Source organism: Silene latifolia, chromosome 5 (genome assembly GCF_048544455.1).
Source record: "Silene latifolia isolate original U9 population chromosome 5, ASM4854445v1, whole genome shotgun sequence".
Lineage (NCBI taxonomy): Eukaryota > Viridiplantae > Streptophyta > Magnoliopsida > Caryophyllales > Caryophyllaceae > Silene > Silene latifolia.
In genome coordinates, this window is record NC_133530.1 from 80,561,635 (window position 1) to 80,584,360 (window position 22,726).

The 22,726-nt window shown below is 39.0% G+C and overlaps 1 protein-coding gene across 1 annotated transcript; it reads left to right on the plus strand.

Moving 5' to 3' along the window:
- Positions 1-20,823: 20,823 nt before the first annotated feature.
- On the plus strand, positions 20,824-22,665 carry LOC141657621 (7-deoxyloganetic acid glucosyltransferase-like). Its single transcript, XM_074464909.1, has 2 exons — positions 20,824-21,433; positions 21,542-22,665. Exons 1-2 carry the CDS (start codon positions 20,926-20,928, stop codon positions 22,501-22,503), a joined length of 1,470 nt encoding a protein of 489 aa, XP_074321010.1. The 5' UTR covers positions 20,824-20,925; the 3' UTR covers positions 22,504-22,665.
- The last annotated feature ends 61 nt before the right edge of the window (positions 22,666-22,726 follow it).

Here is a 22,726-nt window from a genome sequence, read left to right on the forward strand (position 1 = left end):
TTCTTGACCGGTTCAATATGAAAGACTCCAAGAGAGGATTTCTACCTATGGGCCAAGGGATTACTTTGAGCAAGTCACAGTCTCCCTCCACCCCTAAGGAAATTGAACACATGAAGACCGTCCCTTATGCTTCCGCTGTTGGGTCTATCATGTATGCTATGATTTGCACTCGTCCCGACGTTGCGTATGCCTTGAGCATGACAAGTCGGTATCAAGCCATGCCTGGTGAGAGTCACTGGATAGCCGTAAAGAACATCCTTAAGTACTTGAGAAGGACTAAGGATTCATTCTTAGTGTTTGGAGGAGAAACTGAGTTGTGTGTAAGAGGTTACACGGATGCAAGTTTCCAAACCGATCGGGATGACATGAAATCCCAATCCGGCCACGTGTTTATGATAAATGGAGGAGCTGTTTGCTGGAAGAGTTTCAAGCAAAGCGTTACTGCGGATTCTACAACAGAGGCTGAGTACCTTGCAGCATCTGAGGCTGCGAAGGAAGCTGTTTGGATTAGGCAATTCATGGAGGGGCTAGGAGTAGTCCATTCCGCCAAAGATCCTATCACTCTATATTGTGATAACAGTGGAGCTATTTTTCAAGCCAAAGAGCCTAAGTCTAGTAACAAATCTAGACACATTGAAAGGAAATACCATGTAATTAGAGATTATGTGGAAAGGAAGGAAATTGACATTTGTAAGGTTGGGACAGATGACAACATTGCTGATCCTTTAACCAAGCCTTTATCAAAGGCTAAGCATGATGGTCATGTCGTCTCTATGGGATTGAGACGAGTACCAGATTTTCTTTAGATTATGGATATGTAATAATTGGATAGTGTATCTTTTATTATATATATGATAATCATATTCATTGTTTTCGTATTCATTCTTTTATGAATCTTTATTTAGTGTGACTAAATTTTAATACCTTGTTTATCTGAATAAGTTGTGGAGACAATGTTGAACACTATTCAAGTGAATAAGATGAACATTGTATTTTGTCCCTAGTCACTTAATGAGGTGACGTCTCGGAGTGACTAGATTGTAAGTCGATTGATGGTTGTTCAACACCATAAGGTCATATGTGATGACTGGTCGATTACATAGGCAGAGTGTGTGACACTTTGCCGGACAGTGACCATTTAGAGAATCCCTAAGTTCTATTATAGACGCCTGGTCGTAGCGGGGATTTCTAAGATGTTCTAATGAGTCGATTCTTTTGACTGGAGACTATTATCTGAGCAGGTGCAGTTTCCGAGTGACCTTGGTTTTTGTCCTAGGTCGTGCCGTGAAAGGAGGCCAAAAGGGCATTTACTAGGTCATGGTGAGCTGTATTGTGCAATAGGATAGATAGGGCATACAGGAATTGTCCACCCACGTTGGGTAACTATATCTCAAGGCCACTCGAGGAGTTAATGACTACAAATGCGTGGCCACGCTCGGAAGTAATCTGTGAGAGATTTTTCCGGTCAGGTAGTCACACTCCCGATCGAGAAAACCACTCGCGATGTATTCATGTGCAGGTGCGACCTGAAAGACATCTTGCATTGAGTGGGAGATTAAAACGGACAAGAGAATTGGTAGCGCACACCTTGTGTCGGACAAGTGGGAGATTGTTGGAGTTAGTGTCCTCCACAATAGTGCGTTAACATAATAAATCTCATTAATGGAATATCATCAGATATTTAATTATTTGATCCTCGTCAGTTGATTAACGTAAAATCGATAACGGTTGGCTGACTAGAGTTTGACGTTATTGTCGTGAGACGGCGGTGATCAACTGACCCCTTTCGGTCACACCTAAAGGAACGGAACCCAATTGACTACTAATTAATTGTATGAGATACAATGTATTTAGTCCCTTGATAAATAGACTGAAAAGTTAGTCGATATAGAGAGATATTGAGTTGTGAACTCGAGGTGCGGAAATTATTATTTAATTATGCGATAATTGAATAATAAATTATATGAGACGTGAATTAATAATTAAGCAGTTAATTTTTAAGATAGGTACTAATTGACTAATGAGATTAGTATTGGTACGTAAAATATATTTGTAACGGTACACATATATTTACGGAGTGTTTATTTGACAATATTAATTGGGAAGCATTTAAACATAAAACGATGTTTAAATAAAATTTACACGTATTTGTGTGACAAATATAAGAACCAAAATAGACCCATATATGGGTAATATGGACCGTGTAAATTGTATGTGGTTGTGTGTACGTACAAAACACAAACATATTATGCATTAAGATGGTGCATTGTGCATCATGTGATGGTGATGTTTGTGCACTAATTTTATGGTGCTTTGTGCACTTATTAGTGGTACATTAAGAACTCCACCATTTCCCTTACTCCTTCACGCCACTTCCTCCTTATATACTCCAATTACTTGTTCATTTTGATATACTAATTCATTAGTGCTTTTTGCATATGAACAAAGTTGGTACATATTATCAAGGGTAATTTTACTTAATATCTAGTTAATATTAGTAAGGTTTTTGGGTAAGTTCTTGGGTGCAACAAGAAGGAGATCTTCTTTTTGAAGATTTGCAAGGAGGATCTTCCATTTGGTTTAAGCTCAAGAACAAGCTAGTAAGGTGAACTAGTTTGTGCCCTTTATTACCACAAAATCAATGTAAGGAAATTGTTTTTCCTTATACTTTCTTATTATGCTTTTATATTAGCATGCATATTACATAGATCATCTAAATTACAATTTATGAAGATAAATTAATTTTATTAGAGAGTCTAATATGGATCTATGATCTTTCACAAGCACGGTCATGACCTTTAATAAAATCAACACAAATATCCGACCTTTATACTACACCAACACTCTACTTCCAATTATACGACCATATGCACAACCATCAAAATCTCTTTTATCGCATCCTACTCCTCTTAAGATAAATGTTACGTCCTCGTAACTCACTAATACTAGATCCTTCGTTATACCTCTCATTATCTTCATCACCACCACATGTCAAAGATAACCACTTATAATCTGAACAGTCGCCATGCATATATCTTAGGCTCTCTTACTTAAACAACTCTCATCCTTCAATTCACTCGTCACACCCCCTAACCTATACCTCAAAATCCTTAACTTAACCCAAAACTTCAACTCTTCCACATTACCGCAACATGACATATATCTTTATGTAAACTGTATAAAACTCATATCACCAAAAGCATAATTCACACTCCACACTTGTTACGTACACTCACACTAGATCCTCAAGTTCTTTTCTTTCATTACCGCAAAACTCATACATAACTGAACATGACACTAATTCCCAATATCCTGCACTCACTATCTCAACAAAAGATTATGAACCACTTGTCGCTTTCAGATCATTACAACACATATTCCACGAATCACTTGCCATGACTATGACTACCGATGCCTCATCTTAAAACAAGATAAAAATTACTGTAACAACTTCTCACAACTGTGTCCCATCAACAGAATATCACTATACCATGACAACAACGAAAACATATACAACTCTCTTTCACATCATACTCTACCCTCATTCCCAAACTGAAACTGGTAAGAAACATCAACAAAACAAAACAACGAGTCTTTATGTTCAACCAAAACTCACAAGGAACAAAGAAGAAACAAAACAACAATCTATGTTTAACTGGTATGCACTTACGAAAACTCGTATTATAGTCATCTCACCTACTCCACCACAACCGGTGACAACATCGCAACATTGCCACCAACAACAGTAGCACCACAAAGTGCGAAAATACCCGCATCACAACAAGTAAATACCGTGCCATACACAATCCCATAAACACTGACTCAATATAACATCTTGGACAACAAACTTACTCAAAACGCTTTACCGGATCACAACACCATACATAATACGGAATAAATAGACAAGAATCTCATGCATACCATCCATACTTTTCATGGATTAAACCTATATCATGAATACACATGCAAGTATAACCAGTCTTGTCAGACCACCCAAACTATCATTTTTTTTTTTTTTTGATCATCATTCCATTAAGTTACCGTATCCAACATATATTACAAACATTCATATAACAACTTTATGACTATCACACCATACCGCATCTCGTGAGATCACAACCTCACACAAACATTTACATACTCCTAAGACCCATAATCACATCCAAATAGCCAATCCTGATTACGTAAGTTACCACTTGACAATGAATACCTCTCATCCGGACTTAACTCAGGTGCCTTTCATAACATATCCTCTCTTACACACAATTATCACCCCTCCCAAGAAATGTAGCCATAACATCGCACCCAACTTCCAGCGAACACCTCGTATATCCACATCTTATACTTCCTCACAACCAAACATACCAACCACCTCCACAAAATCAACCTCATTAGAACAACTAACTTCTCTAAAGTAACATCATTCTCAGCCACTAGTGACACTACTATGACACCAACATCCTTCATGTGACTACTCTCTTACTATCACTCCTTAATATAACAATTTGTTTCCTCTCTTTGGTTATCATCCCAAATACGAACATCCAATCCATCAACAAAACATACCTCAACATTATTCCCAATTCTATCCTTTATCATATCGTTACCTAACTCTCCACCAAAATCTCAGATCTTGCAACACTCCACAAGCTTCTTATTCCCTTAATACCTCGAAACTCACGGCTAACACGTCGTCCTGCTCTCCTATATAACCATTAACTCACACCCTCTAGTGAGGATATCGTACATTTCATAATTTCCTACCTTCATGCTCCTTAACTCCGGTCAACGTTCTCTCAACTTACTTCCATCCCTCTTTCCCTCCTTTTACTCAATAGTGCCAATTAATAAGTCATCTCCTTTCTCTTTCCACCTAACTCTTAGTCATTTGTTTCTTTTCCATAGCTCCACAACTCTAATTCCATTAATTCATATCAATATCTTATCATTCTTCTTATCATTTATCATCTCTCATCTTGCTTCACACTCACCCTTGTCACCATCAAGTCCACGCACTAACAGTTACTCTTCAATTAGTCGTATCTCCCTTTCGCATCTCTAGAAACCAAAATTCACTTCATACCGTTTGTCCAAAGAATTACACACCGGCTCACCCTTGATATTCCAACTTCCCAAACTTAGCCACTATCTACAAATCCACATCGCGACATAACTTCCTTTAAGTTCACTATATACCTCTCTTTCCTATCTTCTTACAACAACCTTCCATTACATATATCCTTAAGCAACTCTATCCTAGCTGTTTTCCTCCATAAATCCTTACACATCCAAATATGCCACTATTCGTATCCCTTATCTCAATCTTTCATTCTCATGTTTCTTTATACTTACATCACCCTTGCCCATATACACTTACTTTTATACTACTCAACACACGACTATATCACTCGTCATATCTCACAAAACATGCTATTTACCTCGATTAGCTCATCATTCTTCCCCTTTTTTTTTTTTTTTTCCACTATCCTTCACAACCACATTAACACATGTCTTCCTTACCCAACACATGTCCCTCATAAGCCGTCATTCTCCATGTCATAACTTCCAGTAACTTACGTATCAAGACCGTCTCACATATAAAAGAATGCGTTAAGACTCAAAACATTCATGTGTATATACCCTACGACTCAAAACAATGTAAAAACATAGCCACCGGCTCAAAACAAAAGTAAAAACATAGCCACCGACTCAAAACAAAAGTAAGAACATAGCCACCGACTCAAAACAAAAGTAAGAACATAGCCACCGACTCAAAGTGGCCGCCCAACGAGGTACTCGGTCGAGTACATAACATACTAGGTCAAGTACAAGGTACTCGGTCGAGTAACTATATTACTCGGTCGAGTTTTCGACTCGAAGCAACTCAATTGCCGCGAAGGATTACTCGGTCGAGTATTGGGAATACTCGGCCGAGTAGACCTTACTCGGTCGAGTATAAGACTACTCGGCCGAGTTCACGACTCCAGACGCTAAACAGTATTATCACAGAAAGATTACTCGGCCGAATATGGAATACTCGGTCGAGTATAAAAGACACTCGGCCGAGTAGGGACTACTCGGTCGAGTATAGGCGCATTCTCAAAGACCGTCCAGTTTTCGTAAAACAATCATATCTCACTCGTTACTTGGTCAATCTGGGCGTGTGACCTATCGTTAGAATCGTAAGAGGACAAGCTATCACCTCAACTTGGAATCACAGCAATATCTTTTCTAGAACTCGACTTATGACAGTTTTAAGACAACCCTTCCAAAATCGGTTTGTATACAAATCAAAAATTTCTTTTCAAAACAACTTTAACATGCATAAAACAAGCAATAACGACCCAATGCTTCTAAAAACCAGTACATAGTTGAACATTTATCATATTCATATTAAAATTAAACATGTCATTTACATATACAGACGCATGACCTTAATCACATGCTTCTACCAACAATCAAGCATTGACACCCTCATGTTCATATGCATATGTACCACTACCATACTTCATGCTCAACATTGTATTAAACAGGTAACATGATCACATTCTTCAGGCTCAATATCAATCAAATACGAATTCACAATTCACCCTTCATATTTCACCATGCTCCAACACTTAACATGTCAACATATTCATGCTCAAAGCTTAACATCAACAATCCTCGATACATCTTTCAACAACTATCACATTCCACTTCTTTCATCATTTAATCCAACCATGCACAAGATTCAAACTATAGATATGAAACACACATAACTCAAACATACAACAGTTTCCCCCCCATGTGACCGGCTTGAGATCGTAAGGGCCTTAGTGCGACTCCGGGACGTCTCCCAAGTCTTTGCGGTAGCTCCAAACAACTCTCCCCGGGTTCATTTTATTTAGACTCCCTAAGTTCATTGAGTTCATTAGTTTTAGGTGCCGGAATCGTCGGCTGATACCACTTTTGTAACACCCCCATACCAAGGTACCTTACCAAGGACTACCCTAGCATGAAAGGCTGTTACCATCTCGGTTTTCCGAGGTTAGTATATCAAAGTTACAATTTCCAAACAACATTTATCAAAGTATATAAGTTAAAGATTACATTATCTCAGACCAACTCAAAATAAACGTACAAGGTCTCGATACAAATGAAATCCAAGACATCTAAACTCATAACAACGGAAGCTAGACTCGACGTGGTGACTCCCATGACGTCCCCATAGCTAAACATCTGCATTACATCTGTCACAATCTGCTCACCATCCCCGAATGGATCACCGCAAGTTTTACAAAACAACAACACGGGGTCAGTACTACTCAATCAATACAAGACAACAACAATACAACCAGGTGATCATCGATCTCACACGATGAACTGACTACACACCGAAGTGTGCGGCCCTGCCAGATTACCCATCACAACAGTAATCCTCGCCGCCATGGGTGACCGACCCATCCCCACCTAGTCCAGCTCATCAACGAGCGACTAACAATCCCCGTCCCTTAATGTGCACATCCCCTCCCGTGACGGGTTCCACGGAGGGCGAACTAGGGTGTGAAGCCACTCCCGCAAGTGACTCCACCACAATCACACACACAAAGATCATCACGGTGTCACAACACCACAATCGTCACGGCACAACCACACCAATACCGTCACCACAACACCCAACCTCCGATGATCGGCCAGATAACAACAATTATAAAACATATGCAATCTCAATCAATTAACGATGATCGAGTAGGAGAAACCCTACCTTTTCGCAATCCGCTATGTCTTTGCAAATCAATCATACAAATGCATAACAATTACCACATCGTCACCTACAACAACAATCACATAATTCCAATCACTAACTGCAAAACCCCATTTCCCCCAATTCATGATCAAAGACAAACCCTAAATAACAATCATTGAATATAAGGATGGGGACTTACCGAAGATGAATCAAAGGAAGAATACAATTGCTATGATCACCCAAAGGAGAGATTCAGAGATGATGAGAGCGTCGTAGGATGTTTTAGGTTTTGTAAATTGTAATTAGAAACTGTTTATCGTAATATATAACGCCCTAACCATTCCCAAATAAAACCGCGGAAATAATACTCGACGGACCGAATACTCGGTCGAGTATAGAGCATACTCGTAGAGTATCCTCTACTCGGTCGAGTATTCATCATACTCGGCCGAGTATTCCTCGGCAGAAGCCAAGCAGAATACACTTTTGACATTACTCGGCCGAGTAGGAACTACTCGGTCGAGTACTTAGCTTATAAAAATCCTTAGTGTTACATATAATCCATTGTAACATTCAAACTATTACCAACTCCATCTTGGTCAGGTGCTACTTCAATGTTCATTGGTCAAGAGGTAGAAGTTTCTACGGACTTGCCGACCACAACATCACTAAGAAGAGGTTTTTTACCTCTATTGGCCAAGCCCAATGGGTCAAAAGGAAAGGCAACTCGCTTCCAATTAGGATTCATTACTTATTTGTCAACCACATCAAGCATCTCACAACTAGCTTCTTTGTTGTTTGGGTCAAGCTGAAGAGCATACTCAAAGTCTAGAGGTGATCATTAGCGGGCTTGGGCCGTACATGGACGGGCCAAACCATGAAAAAAGTGTCCGGCGGGCCATATTTTTTAGCCCGTGCCCGCTACAATGGGCCATATTCCGTTGCCCAAGCCCGCCCACTACAAGAAAGTGGGCCGGCCCGTGGGCCTAAATAAAATTAATTTACTTTTGTTCTTAAAATCATAGAAGTCTAACATCGCTCAATTTACAAACATTTTACGGTTAGAAAATAGTAGTCTTCGTTACTCTTAATTAGATATTTAAATTCAAAAATAAATCTACTAAACAATGATGTTGGCTTGCTCGGTTAGTATTTTATACGTATTAGGTTTAGTCTTTTAGATTTTAGAGGTTTAAAATTTATACGGTTAACTGGTTAAGGTTTAGAGTGTAGGCCGTTTAGTTTCCTTAGGAATTTAAGTTTAGTATTAATTTGCTTGAAATTTTGGAGTTTGAATATACTACTCTATCTATATGCTCTAAATTTTGTTATTTGTAAGTTATTCTTTTTTTTATAAAAAATAAAATCATAAGATTAATAGCGGGCCTAACGGGCTGCCCATGGACAATTTTCTCAAGTCTAAGCCCGGCCATTTATTTTAGCGGGCCTAATTACGTTGCCCGTTGCCCATTTATTTTTTAAAATTTCTTGACCAAGCCCGTTTACTAAGCGGGCTGGACGGGCCGGGCCGAACGGGTTGGTCCGCACTTGATCAGCTCTATCAAAGTCCTAAGAGCCTCCTTGAGGAGATTCAACTGTTTATTTGCTAAGCCTCTACGATATAGGGCTTTAACATTACGGAGCTCAAAATGTAATACAAAGTTACAAAAACAACCGGCCTGAGTATAATGAGAGAGTTTCAGCTCATAGATTGCTAAATTAAGAACAAGGGGTAAAGCAAAAGAAAACGTAGCATGCTGATCATGAGAGGACGAAAAGCCAAGAAAGCATACAAAATTAAGGACTTGTTTATAAAGGCTGGTTGCGAGGGATATCTTTCCCTCCTTGAAAATGGAATTGCCCTTATCTTTCATCATATGGATATTGTACAAAGACGGCTCCCCCATGCTCATAATCCACCAAATTAAATTTTCATCATCCAAATCAGTATCATCAACATTAACAACTCACTAAGATTGTGAATAAAAGATTGATAATCCATTAATAGAGCAATTGAAAATAGGTAAACAGAAGTGGAAAATATAGGATTCTTAACTAAGAAGAAACGATGAAGAAACCTACTACAACCAATCCGATGACCGCCACTACCACCCAAAAGCACCACCTCCGAATAAGCCTTAACCATAGAAAGGAATAAAGACCACTAAACCAAACTCTAATATAACCATTTTTGGCAATAATTAAATATTTAGCTGCTTAAGTGGGGCTCAACTTGAGCCGCGAGCTAGAAAAGTCAAACATATCCACTACTAATGTCTTTTGTGTTGACAAACAAATAACGTAGTTGGATTGGCGTCACATATCGAAAGTGTGTACGATAAGTGTATTACAAATGTGTTCTTTTATCCATCTCTTAAACTATCAACAAACTAAAATCACAATCAAAAGTACAACGGCTTCTCGATTAGACCAACAAACCAACTTCTTATCTCCTTCTATCATGTTATTTTAATGGAAGTATTAATTAATGTAAAGTAGTTTATTTAACATTTCGTTCATTGAATCTAATCTGTTCCACCGTGAAAGGACTGGGTATAGCTAGTACATTAGTACATATATGTTTCAAATTAATAAATGTTTGATTCACTACGCTTTCCTAATAAACTCATTTATCCCACTTATTTTGAGTCTGAATTTCATTCGAATTGACAACCTTTAAACTCTATATGAACATCCAATTCATGTAATTGGTAATTAAACTCATGCGTGAAACACTAAAACTCATGTAAATCAAGCAAAAACGTATGGTTGTCTAAATAGGAACTTTATTATGGAGGAATTGAGAAATCTTGGATTTTTAAATTCCTCATTTTTAGAAAAAAGTTGACAATCATACAACACATTATTTGCAATTCATGGAAGTTTTTAATTTCTATATTTAATGAGGATCAACCAAACAACGCCTTATTCAATTTAAATTTACATCTAATTTTAGTCTCTCTTAAAACGTTCACAAAATCTCATTGAAGACGCAGACTATTTTATTATTCTGGTGAAGACGGATAGTGTCTTCTCATGAGATCTGAAGTGGCAACATGCGTGGTCTTTCCATTTTCCCTCCCACTTGCCAACCCACTTGCTTTATTGTGAGAGGTTTTTAAACATGACGGATATTGTCCATCACAAGACGCTTTATACAACGTTAGCTCCAACTTTTACATTAATTAAAATGGGAAAAGATGCTTATTTTTTTGTAATCCTATTCAAATGTGGGCCACTACTAGGACCTAATGTTCAACCCTCAATTCGCTTTCAATATCCTTGTAGAGTTCTAGATATCTTTTTTTGGTGTCAATGGCCTAAATCAATTAGATTCTATAAAGACACGTCGGTTAGAAATACTATTAGCAAGGAAGAAATTTGGTGGGAGAAGCCTAAAAATGAATTTTTAAAACTAAATTTTAACGGATTAAAAATAGATGGTAATAAGGCTGCTCTAGGATATTGTATAAGAGATCATAATGGTAAAGTTGTTCTGCTAGGAGCAAAAAAGTGCGGATCTAATAGTATTCTTGTTGTTGAAGCTCTCGCTTTAAAAGAACGCATTTTAGCAGCTAAATACTTAGGCACAAATTCTTATTATAGACGGACACTATCCGTCTATAGCTATAGACGGATAGTGTTCCTCTCACAAATTAAAGTGGGTAGTGCAAGTGGGTGGAAAATGGATACCCCCACTTGCACTACCTACTTTAATTTGTGAGAGGGACACTATCCGTCTATAGCTATAGACGGATAGTGTCCGTCTATAATAAGACGGACTGATACTTAGGAATCTCGAAGTTAACTGTAGAAGGTGATAATTTATGTGTTATCAACTCAATCCGTAGTACTTGGCAAATTCCTTGGGAAATTTATAGTATTATTAAGGATGTAAAATTAGATCTTCAGTCTTTTGATGAAGTGATAATTAAATATTGCTTTCGTGAAGCCAACAAAGTTGCCGACTTTAAGGCTTCTATTGGACATGAATGTCCAACTCTTTCGAGGTGGTTTGAAAGCCGGTGGCTTCAACTTACCTCTAGCATTCGAAAAGATGAGATAGGTTGGTCCTACCTTAGAAGATCAATCTAGTTTTATTACCTTATAAAAAAAAATAAAAAAAAAAATTAGATTCTATAAAGAATTCTCTTAATTTTTCACATTCTTCTAACTTGGTTTAATCCAATACTGCACGTCTGCAATTACAACTTTGCTACTCTTCCCACATAAACATTGGCTAAACATCACATAGTTCTCCAAAATTATTAAATAACACGGTCGAAAATATAACTTTGGATACACCAATTTTCTATATTAAGAAAAATCGGGTAATTTCCCTACATAACGCTATAAGATAAATTAATTCCCTAGGTATGGTTGTTTTAAAAATAATTTCCACCATATTGTTTATTTAGGTTTGGATGATCTCAAACAAAAGGGATGGAAATAAAAACAAAATTGAATCCCCTTATATAATGTAATGTTAAAGAATTATTCCCTACGTATAGTTCATTTAATTCCTTATTTATTTTTATATTTCAATAGATTATAAATAAATATTATTCACATATAATATTATTCCGTATATTGTACTAAATTTAAATTACATTTATGGCAAAAAAAATTTAAATATTTTCTTTAAAATTTTCAAAAAAATTATATTATATAAATACATTTTTTCATACTTTTATCTAATGATTTTTATATTGATGATGTTTATTTATATTCACTATATATTTGTTAAGATGGACCAAAAATTGAGCGCACTGATTTTTACTTGAAGCGTACATACTCTAGAAATTCTGCAAAAATAGAGGATATAGGGGGAAAAAAGCTCAAATATAAATAATATGAAATATACGATTAAACTGGCATGAGTTTGATCTTACCATTTATGATACAAACAATAGCTACAATTATAAAAAAAAAGTGTATTACATAATATAAATTCATACAAATCTTAAATAATTTTTTTTATCATAAATATAATATAAATTTATTAAATATGGAGTAGTAATATTTGTGAATATTACTAATATATTACTTATTAAAATTTAAAAATAAATAAAGCATTTAAAAGAGTATATTTAGGGAATAATGTTTTTACAATACATTATACAAAAAATTCCAATTTTTTTTTATTATTACATGCCTCTTGCTTTGAATTATCCAATCTTACATCAATTATATGGTGGAAATTAATTTTAAAACAACCATATAAAGGGAATTATTTTCCGTCATAACATTATGCAAGAAAAACACCTAGAAAAATCTTGATCGGCATGTTCATCAGTAAGTGGATTATACATCCGATGTATTACCACAAGTTTTATAGTTTCTGAGCATTATAGTAAAGTTTTTGAGTTTTATTTTAAAAATTATGAGTTTTAGGCCCTGTTCTTTTGGACTTAAAGTCACTTAATTTAAGTTAACTTCAGATCCTATAAGTTCGATTCGATTCGATTCGAGATCCTATAAGTTCGATTCGATTCGAGATCCTATAATTTCGATTCGATTGATCCTATAAGTTCGATTCGAGATCCTATAAGTTCGATTCGATTCGATTCGAGATCTTATAAGTTCGATTCGAGATCCTATACGTCACTTAATTTAAGTTCGATTCGATCCTATAAGTTCGATTCGATTCGATTCGAGCCTATAAGTTCGATTCGAATCCTATAAGTTCGATTTAAGTTCGAGATCCTATAAGTTCGATTCGAGATCCTATAAGTTCGATTCGATTCGATTCGGATCTTATAAGTTCGATTCGATTCGAATCTTATAAGTTTCAGTCCAAAAGAACAGGGCCTTAGTATTAAGTTTCTGAGTTCATTCACTAAAACATTAAGCTCAAAAAATTACTATAAAACTCAAAAACATACTATACAAACTAATACTCCGTATGAGTTTTGACGGAAAAAAAAATCTAACTTATAAACTTTAATAAGCTCAGGAAAAATGCACATGCTTAAAAACAAATAAAGTTTGAGGTAATAAGCTCGGAAAAAATACACATATGCTCAAAAACGAGTAAAATCTGAGGTAATATATCCGATGTATGTTTCTTTTTCTCAATGTTCATCCAACAATTCTGTTAATCGGTTATAGTCTCTAAACGGTGGTTAAAAGTCGCTCAACTTACGTTACGACATAAATCTTTGTTTATGCTGTTGACATCGTGTCACCTATATATTTATTAGACGACACGTAGTTATCCTCATTATGAGGACAATCATCTTTGTGCATGTTGTTATCATAACATTATTACTTATTAGTATATTACTCCTATAACACGTAGTTATCTCATCATAAAGACTAACATAACCAATGAATAATGCAAAACATTACATCATTAAACCCCTGTTTTCTTGGACTTAATTTTAAGTCAGATAATCTCTTTACAAATTAATTTTTACTACCAATTCAGCTTCATTCAATTTAGTTGAGTTCAGTTTAACTCTTTTGAGACGAAAAGAGTTATGTTATCCTCATCATAAAGACGGGGGCGTTTGGTACGGGAAAGGGTAAGAGAATGAAATCAAGAAAGGGTAAGAGAGGGAAATGAATGGGATCACCTATATTATACTTAGGTGTTTGGTTGACAATTAGAGGGAAAGGGAATTAAAAGCCAACATCCACCACCTCCACCACCATTACCCACCACCTGCCATCATTATCTACACCGGCACCACCACAAGTAGCGGCGCCGACGATCTTACTCACGGTACCCCACGGCGAACCTAATCACCGCGCCACAATCCCGACCCCAAACACCTTATTCATTCTAAAAAAATCCACCACAACCCTTCGAAAACCCCTCCCCCACCCCTTAAAACACCAGATCTGATGTAGCCAGTGTCGGGCGGTTGTAGTGGTGTGGTCGAGGAAGGTGTTGGTAGTGGTTGGTGGGGTGGGAGAGTTGCTGAAGGTGTTGGTGTGGTGTTTAGTGGTTGAGGATATGGGGTAGCGTGGACAGTCGGCGTCGCTGGTGGTGGTTGTGTCGGTGTGGTGGGTGTAGGGTGTAGGTGGCAGTGGTTGACGGTGCGAGAGGGTGTGGTGGATGTTGGTGGGAGTGGTGGAAATAGGGAGTATGAGGAAGAAGGGATTATGGGGTTGCCCAAGAGGAGGAGGGGTATGGATGGGAATGATTTTGGGGGTAAGGGGGTATGGGTTACCCTTTCTTTGTGTCAAACAAACAACAACAAAAGGAATCAACCATTTTTATTCTCTTTCCCTTTCCTTATTCCCCCCAACCAAACGCCCCCTAACATAACTATTGAATAATGCAAAACATTACTTCAGTAAAGCCCTGTTCTATTGGACTTGATTTCAACTCATTTTAGTTCAGTCATTTCCGTTGAACTCATTTGTTTATAAATTAACTCTTAACTCAACTTTATTTAATTCAATTAAATTAAGTTCAGCTTGAAAGTAACTGAATCCCTGAGTTTATTCATTGAAAAGGTTTACAATATATATAGCTAGAATACAATGCGAATGCAATATCGTAATCTAATAATATCTACGCTATTTACGGAACACTATAAAATAAATATGTACACTATATTTATATTTACTAATACACCCCCGCAGTCGTAGCGGGAGGAGAGCGGACGCAAAGACTGGTCCGAAATTGTGTAAACAGCTGGCGTGGAAGTCCCTTGGTAAAGATATCGGCATATTGAAAGCTGGAGGGGACATGTAAAACACGCACATGGCCTAGCCTAGTTTGCACTGCTCACGAACAAAATGTATGTCTATTTCAATGTGTTTCGTGCTATTTGGTGTTGAACGGGTTACCCGCAAGATAAACGGCCAAACATTGTCACAATATACAAGGGCTGCTCGTGTAATTGGCATTTGAAGTTCAAGGAGCAAATTCCGAATCCAGCTTGTTTCGGCGACAACGTTAGCAACCCCACGATATTCAACCTCAGCACTTGACTTTGAGACCGTGGCTTGGCGTTTGGATGACCAGGAGATAATATTATCACCTAAAAAGACACAATACCCAGATGTAGAACGGCGAGAGTCGGGACAGCCGGCCCAATCAGCATCGGTATAAGCAATGAGGGAGTGTGATTTGGACACGGATAAAGTAAGGCCGTAATCTAACGTACCCTTAACATAACGAAGTACTCGTTTCATGAAGTGCAAATGGTTCTCCCGCGGATCATGCATGAATAAGCAAATTTGTTGAACCGCGTAGGCAATATCAGGGCGGGTAATTGTGAGGTATTGAAGCGCACCAACTAGACTCCGGTACAGCGCAGGGCCGGCCACGGGAGGGCCAGCAGCCGCACTGAGTTTGGAATTAGTATCAACGGGAGTGGTGCTTGGATTACAACCGGTCATCGAAGCTCGGGCGAGAATACTTTTTGCATATTGGCCTTGGGACAAAAACAGGCCCTGTTTGGACCGAGAGACAGCAATGCCCAAGAAGTGGTGGAGCTTGCCCAAGTCTGTCATAGCAAATTCAGAGGACAAGGTAGCAATTATACGACGAAGTAGCGCGGGAGTTGAAGCTGTAAGAACAATATCATCAACATATAATAAGAGAAAAGCAATGTCAGTGTCATGTTGATAAATAAATAAGGACGCGCCGCATTTACTTCCCCGAAACCCGTGTGATAAAATAAAATTGGCAAACCGTTGGTACCACGCACGGGGAGCTTGCTTAAGTCCATAAAGTGACTTTCGAAGGCGGCATACATGAGACGGTGCAGTCGAAGTAACAAAGCCCGGTGGTTGGTGCATATATACTGTTTCGAGTAAGTCACCATGTAAGAAGGCATTTTTGACATCCAATTGATGGATTGGCCAGTTATGAGAAACAGCTAGACTTAAGACCGTCCGAATAGTAGCAGGTTTAACAACGGGACTAAACTTCTCGTCACAATCAATACCGACCTGCTGTGTTTTGCCATTAACTACCAAACGCGCCTTGTAGCGCTCAAGTTGACCGTCGGACCTGAATTTATGACGAAATAACCACATACAACGAATAATATGAGCGTCAGTAGGTCTAGGTACGAGCTCCCAAGTCCCGTTATCAATAAGAGCTTTAAATTCAGCGTTCATGGCGGCACGCCATTGCGGGTCAAGGAGGGCCTGGGTTGGGGATTTGGGTATGGGGGAGATGATTTTCTCGTTATGGGCGAGAAGGTTCATACGGTTAATGGGTTTGACGATGCCATGTTGGAGGCTAGTAGCCATGGTATGAGGGCGAGGAGGTGGAGGAGGTGGGGGTGGTGGTGGTGAGGGAGAAGGTGGAGGGTCGATAGTGGCAGGGGTAGAGGCAGGGCTGTTTTGGTTTTGAACAGGGGTATGGGGTTGAGTAGTTGGTGTACGGGTATGGGCTGGGCTGGAAGGTGGGTTGTCGAGTTGGTTTGGGGTAAAAGCAAACAGGTCAGGGGATGTGGTGACGGGTGCGGGTTCTGGTTCAAGGAACTGGTAGGAGGATGGGTCGGGTATGCATGTGGAGGAGAAGGGGAAGACTTGTTCATCGAAGGTAATGTGTCGGAACAAAATAATTTTACCTAAAGCAATATCAAGACACCGGTATCCTCGATAGTTTTGTGTGTAGCCTAGGAAGACGCATTTGACGGAGTGGGTTTGTAATTTGTGGTTACGGTTGGCGGAAAGGTTCGGGTAACAAAGGCACCCAAAGACACGGAGGTGAGTGTAAGTGGGATGACGTAAGAAGAGGGCGGAAGCGGGGGATCGAAGTTGTAAAGTTTTGGAGGGAAGGATGTTGTGGAGATATGTAGCAGTGTGTAACGCATCGACCCAAAAGTGGGGTGGAAGAGACGCATGGGCTAGTAAGGCCAGGACTATTTCATTTAGGCGACGTATCATTCGTTCGGCTCTTGCCATTTTGGGACGATGTATGTGGGCATGAGAAACGGAACGTGAGACCGTGTTGACTAAAAAATTTGTGAAAGAAAAAGTTGTCAAATTCACGACCCATGTCACATTGAAAACATTTTATTTGTTTTTCGAATTGGGTTTTAATGTAATTGTGAAATTGTAGGAATTTTGAGAAGACCTCGGACTTGAATTTAAGCGGATAAACCCATACATATTGTGAATAATTATCAATCAAGACCATGTAATATTTAAAACCGCTTTTACTAATAACCGGAGAGGTCCACAAATCACAATGAATTATATCAAAAGGCGAGAAAGAAACGGAAATGGAAGAATGAAATGGTAAACGTTTATGCTTGCCAATTTGACAGGCATGACAAAGTTTGGAGCTACGCTCTTTATTACATACGATGATCTTTTGGGACCGAAGACAATCAATAATATTAATTCCCGGATGACCAAGGCGAGAGTGCCAAATATCCGAGGGTGACGCTGACGCGGCTAAACAGGCTTGGAGCGGCTCGGTGGAAGGCTTAGATGACACGGGGTAGAGTGTACCGGTGCTATTGCTTCTCATTAGTATTGTCCCAGTCCGTATATCCTTCACAGAAAAGCCATTTGGGTCAAATTCGACACTTACATGATTGTCTTTAGTGAATTGGCGAACGGAAATTAAATTTTTCATTATTTGAGGTGTATAAAGGACGTCATTAAGAGCGAAATTTCGGGCAGGGGCATGGATTTGGGTTTGACCCGATTCGTGAACCGCAATGGACTTACCATTACCGACATAAATAGACCGAATAAGACTCTTATTGAAAGGAGATGAGAGCATACCTGGGTCAGCCGTGAGGTGTGACGATGCTCCCGTATCCATGTAAAAATTGCTATCCTCGGGTGGGTAAAGCGTCATAGCTTGAAAAACCTGTCCTACTTGAGTCGGTTCATACCCATTGGAGGCGACATGCGCTTGGCCTGCAATCGGAGGACCCTGTGGAAAACGAGGTTGCGAGGGTTGAGCACCACGAGGTTGTGGTTGCCACGGGTTAACCCACCCTTGTTGAGCGGGAGATGGGCATGGCGAAACGGCCCATTGCATCGGCCAGAATTGCTGAGGCGGAGCAGCAACCCACGTTTGAGGAGCATAAGGTCGTCCACCCCCGTAGTTGCCACCGCGCTGGTTATTAGACCAACCACTGGTGCTTCCGCCATTACCTTTCCCTTTACCCTTGTAACCAGAATTCTTCTTGTTCCAATTGCCGTCACCGTTATTGTTACGTGTCGACCGATCAACTACCATTACCGTTCCCATTAGATGACCCACCTTCGCCGCAAATGGTAGTAGAGGAGAGGAGACAGCCGGTGCGGCTAATGCAGTGGCAGATGTCGCATTATCCGTACGGACTGACTGACGATTTTCCTCCAATTGAAGCATACCCCTGGCGGATTCGAAGGCAGGAAGGGTTTGGTTGATATAAGCGCCAACCGTATCATATTCCTTCGGTAGACCGCGAACCAATTGCAGGACCAATCGTTGATCATCGACCGTACTCCCAACATCAGTGAGTTGAGTGCCGATGTCCTTCAATTTCTGACAGTACTCGTCAAGTGACGTACACTTTGACAAAGACATGTTTGTAAATTCATGCTCTAGCGCTGCTGCTCGTGCTCCCTTATTATTATGAAAATGATCCTTGAGACGTTTCCATGCCTCATAGGCGGTGGAATTCGTTTCAAGAATACGGAGAAGAAGATCTTCGGAGACGGAGCCGTAAATCCATTGAAGAACGTGTGCGTCAATTTCGCACCACTCCTCATATTTCGGATCGGCTTTGGCAGGCGGCTTAGTACCGTCGATGTGATGCGATACCTTGTATCCCTTTGCATGGAGAGTGAACAGTTTAACCCACGCGGAATACGTGATTTTGGTACCATCTAACATACGAACCTTATTGAGAATATTTGTGACTGAATAAACAGGGTGTAAGGCGGACTTGCCGCTGGAAACACCGGGGATTTCGCCGTCCTTTGTCATGGCCGTGGCTCGAGAGGGATGAACAAAGGCGGTGAAGACGATATTTTTGGATGTGTTTAGAGAAAACCCTAAGACACTGATACCATAAAAGTAACTGAATCCCTGAGTTTATTCATTGAAAAGGTTTACAATATATATAGCTAGAATACAATGCGAATGCAATATCGTAATCTAATAATATCTACGTTATTTACGGAACACTATAACATAAATATATACACTATATTTATATTTACTGATACAACTGCATTCAACTAAAAAAAGTGTTAAGACGTAGATATCGTCATCATACGAAACAACATGACATGACTAGCTATCATAAGGACCAGTGTGAATGATACTAAACATGAATAGTTCATTAATTAAAAGGGATACGGAGTAGTTAATTGTCAATATGAATCCTTGTCATACGATTCCATAAACAAAGGAATCTTCTTAAATCAGTTGACAATAGACCTGTTAAACGGGTCGAGTCAGAATACAGGTCGGATTAAATACGGGCCGGGTCATATGCGGGTCGGGTTTAGGTCAGAATACGGGTTAAGAAATAATTTTTAACGTCTTTTTTAAACGATTTTTTTAATTTAAAAAATATTTTTTTGAAAAGTAAAACATATTTAAAACTATTATTTTAATCATATTCAACATTTACATTAATTATATTGACATAATTATTAAAATAAAGTTTTTTTAATAATTACTTTATTATTAAATATTATAAAAGTTATATAAAATTGACTTTTTAGTTGAATTTGCAATTTAAGTAATAAAAAAATAATTTTTTAACTATATTTTCAAATATAATATATAAATATTGAGTATTATTTTTAATAAAATTCATGATTTTCCCTTGACCCAACGGATCGACCTGTTCGGGTCGGGTCTCAACCCTAAAATAACGGGTCATTTCGGGTTCGGGTCAAACGGGTCGCGTGTCGAAAAAATCGGGTTTGTAACCATAAGAAAAACTGGTCGAGCGGATCGGGTTTTCAGGCCGGATCGAGTTTTGACAGGTCTAGTTGACAATAATACGTCGATACGCAATTACATAGCAACTTAATTAGCCAAAGCATTAAACATGGTAGTTGTTAAATGTGCGTATGTCATCCTTTGATAACTACGTCCTCATCAACTTCGAATATATATAAATTACTCTTGTTTTTGATTCATTTCAATCCAATCTTTTTATCTTGCTATTAAATTCTAAGGGACCATAAATTAAAACATACCGAGTACACTTTAACAATAATAATATTATTATTACACACATAAAAATAATAAAAATAATAAAATGGAAAATCAAAATTCAAGTAAACAACCTCATGTGTTGATCATACCACATCCTTTACAAGGCCATGTAAACCCAATGTTACACTTAGCTGAAATATTCTGTCTTGCCAATTTTAATGTAACGTTCCTAAGCTCAACCCATATCTACAACCACTTGACACTGTACACCGACTTTGTAACTCGTTTTTCGCATTACACGGGATTATTTGAGTTTAAGGCGATACCAGATGGGTTACCAGATGATCATATTCGGGCTGGTGATGATGGGGCTCAACAGGTTTGTCTGCAGTTCAAGTCGAACTTGAACCCGATTTTGAAAGAGATGTTGGATGATGAAGTAGTAAATCCTGTGACTTGTTTGGTAGTAGATGGATGGCTTCCTGTGGCACATGATTTAGCAACTCAAACTCATATTCCTGTCATTATGTTCAGATGTTTCAGTGCATCCAATGTTTGGGTTTATTTCTCTATTCCAAACCTCGTTCAAACAGGAGAATTACCCTTTAAAGGTAAATTTTCGATTTACCCTGGTGAAACTGTGTTATAACCTAAATTTTCGATAATCCCCGGTGAAACTCCATAATCTGACAGCAACACATTGTTTTTACTAATCTTAGATGATCAAGATATGGATGGGCTGGTCCAGAATGCACCGGGACTTGACAGTTTCCTACGGTATCGCGACCTTCCTCGCTTCTGCCGAGAGAAAAAGGACATGTCATCCTGCCAAGCCCTAGAAAAGTTGTTTGAACCAGAGATAGAGCGTAATACGAAAGCACATGCACTCATTGTAAACACATGTCAGGAACTGGAGGGTCCTCTTCTGGATCTCATTCGGTCTCGCTGCCCAAATACCTACTCCATTGGGCCACTCAATGCCCACCTCCGAACCCGACTCAACACAGGGCAAGCAACATTGTCTGACAAGTCGTCGAAGGGGCAGTGGGAAGGCGACCGAAGTTGCATGTCATGGTTAGACGAAAAGCCGGATAAGTCTGTTCTCTATGTAAGCTTTGGCAGCGTAGCTATGTTAGAAAGGGAGCAGCTGATAGAATTATGGGCTGGGCTTGTTCAAAGCCAGAATTACTTTCTATGGGCCGTCAGGCCCAATCTGATTATCGGGACCGAGTCAGGTTGCCAGACGTTGGAGGAACTCTCGGTGGGGACCAGAGATAGGGGATACATTGTAGGGTGGGTCCCACAGGAGGAAGTTCTGGGACATCGTGCTGTCGGAGGATTCTTGACGCACAGTGGATGGAACTCAACACTTGAGAGTGTTACTGCTGGAGTGCCCATGCTCTGTTGGCCGTACTTTGGCGATCAGCAAGTGAACAGTAGGTTAGTCAGTGAAGTGTGGAAAGTTGGACTCGACATGAAAGACACTTGCGACAGAAACGTGGTGGCTAAGATGGTGGGAGATTTGATGGTCAGCAGGAAAGATGAACTGCTAAAATCAGTGGCAAGACTGTCCGATGTAGCCATGAGGAGTGTGAATGAAGGCGGCACTTCCTACAGTAATCTCGACCATCTAATCCAAGACATAAAACAATGCGCTCAGTCTCCCAAGAGACGATATTAGAATAAGATATAATGTGAGACCGTTAGCTACTAACTTCATTCATTCACAAACTAAGGTAATCTCATACGGAGTAGTATTTAATCAAACATAAGCTGTATCGATTATCATTATGAGATTTGCGAAACAAATGACTGAAAAATGAGCCACGATTTTTCATTATGACTTCAACGGGACGTAGTTTTTATGATAAATAAAAAATCAGCCGTGTGGAGGAGAATGTAAA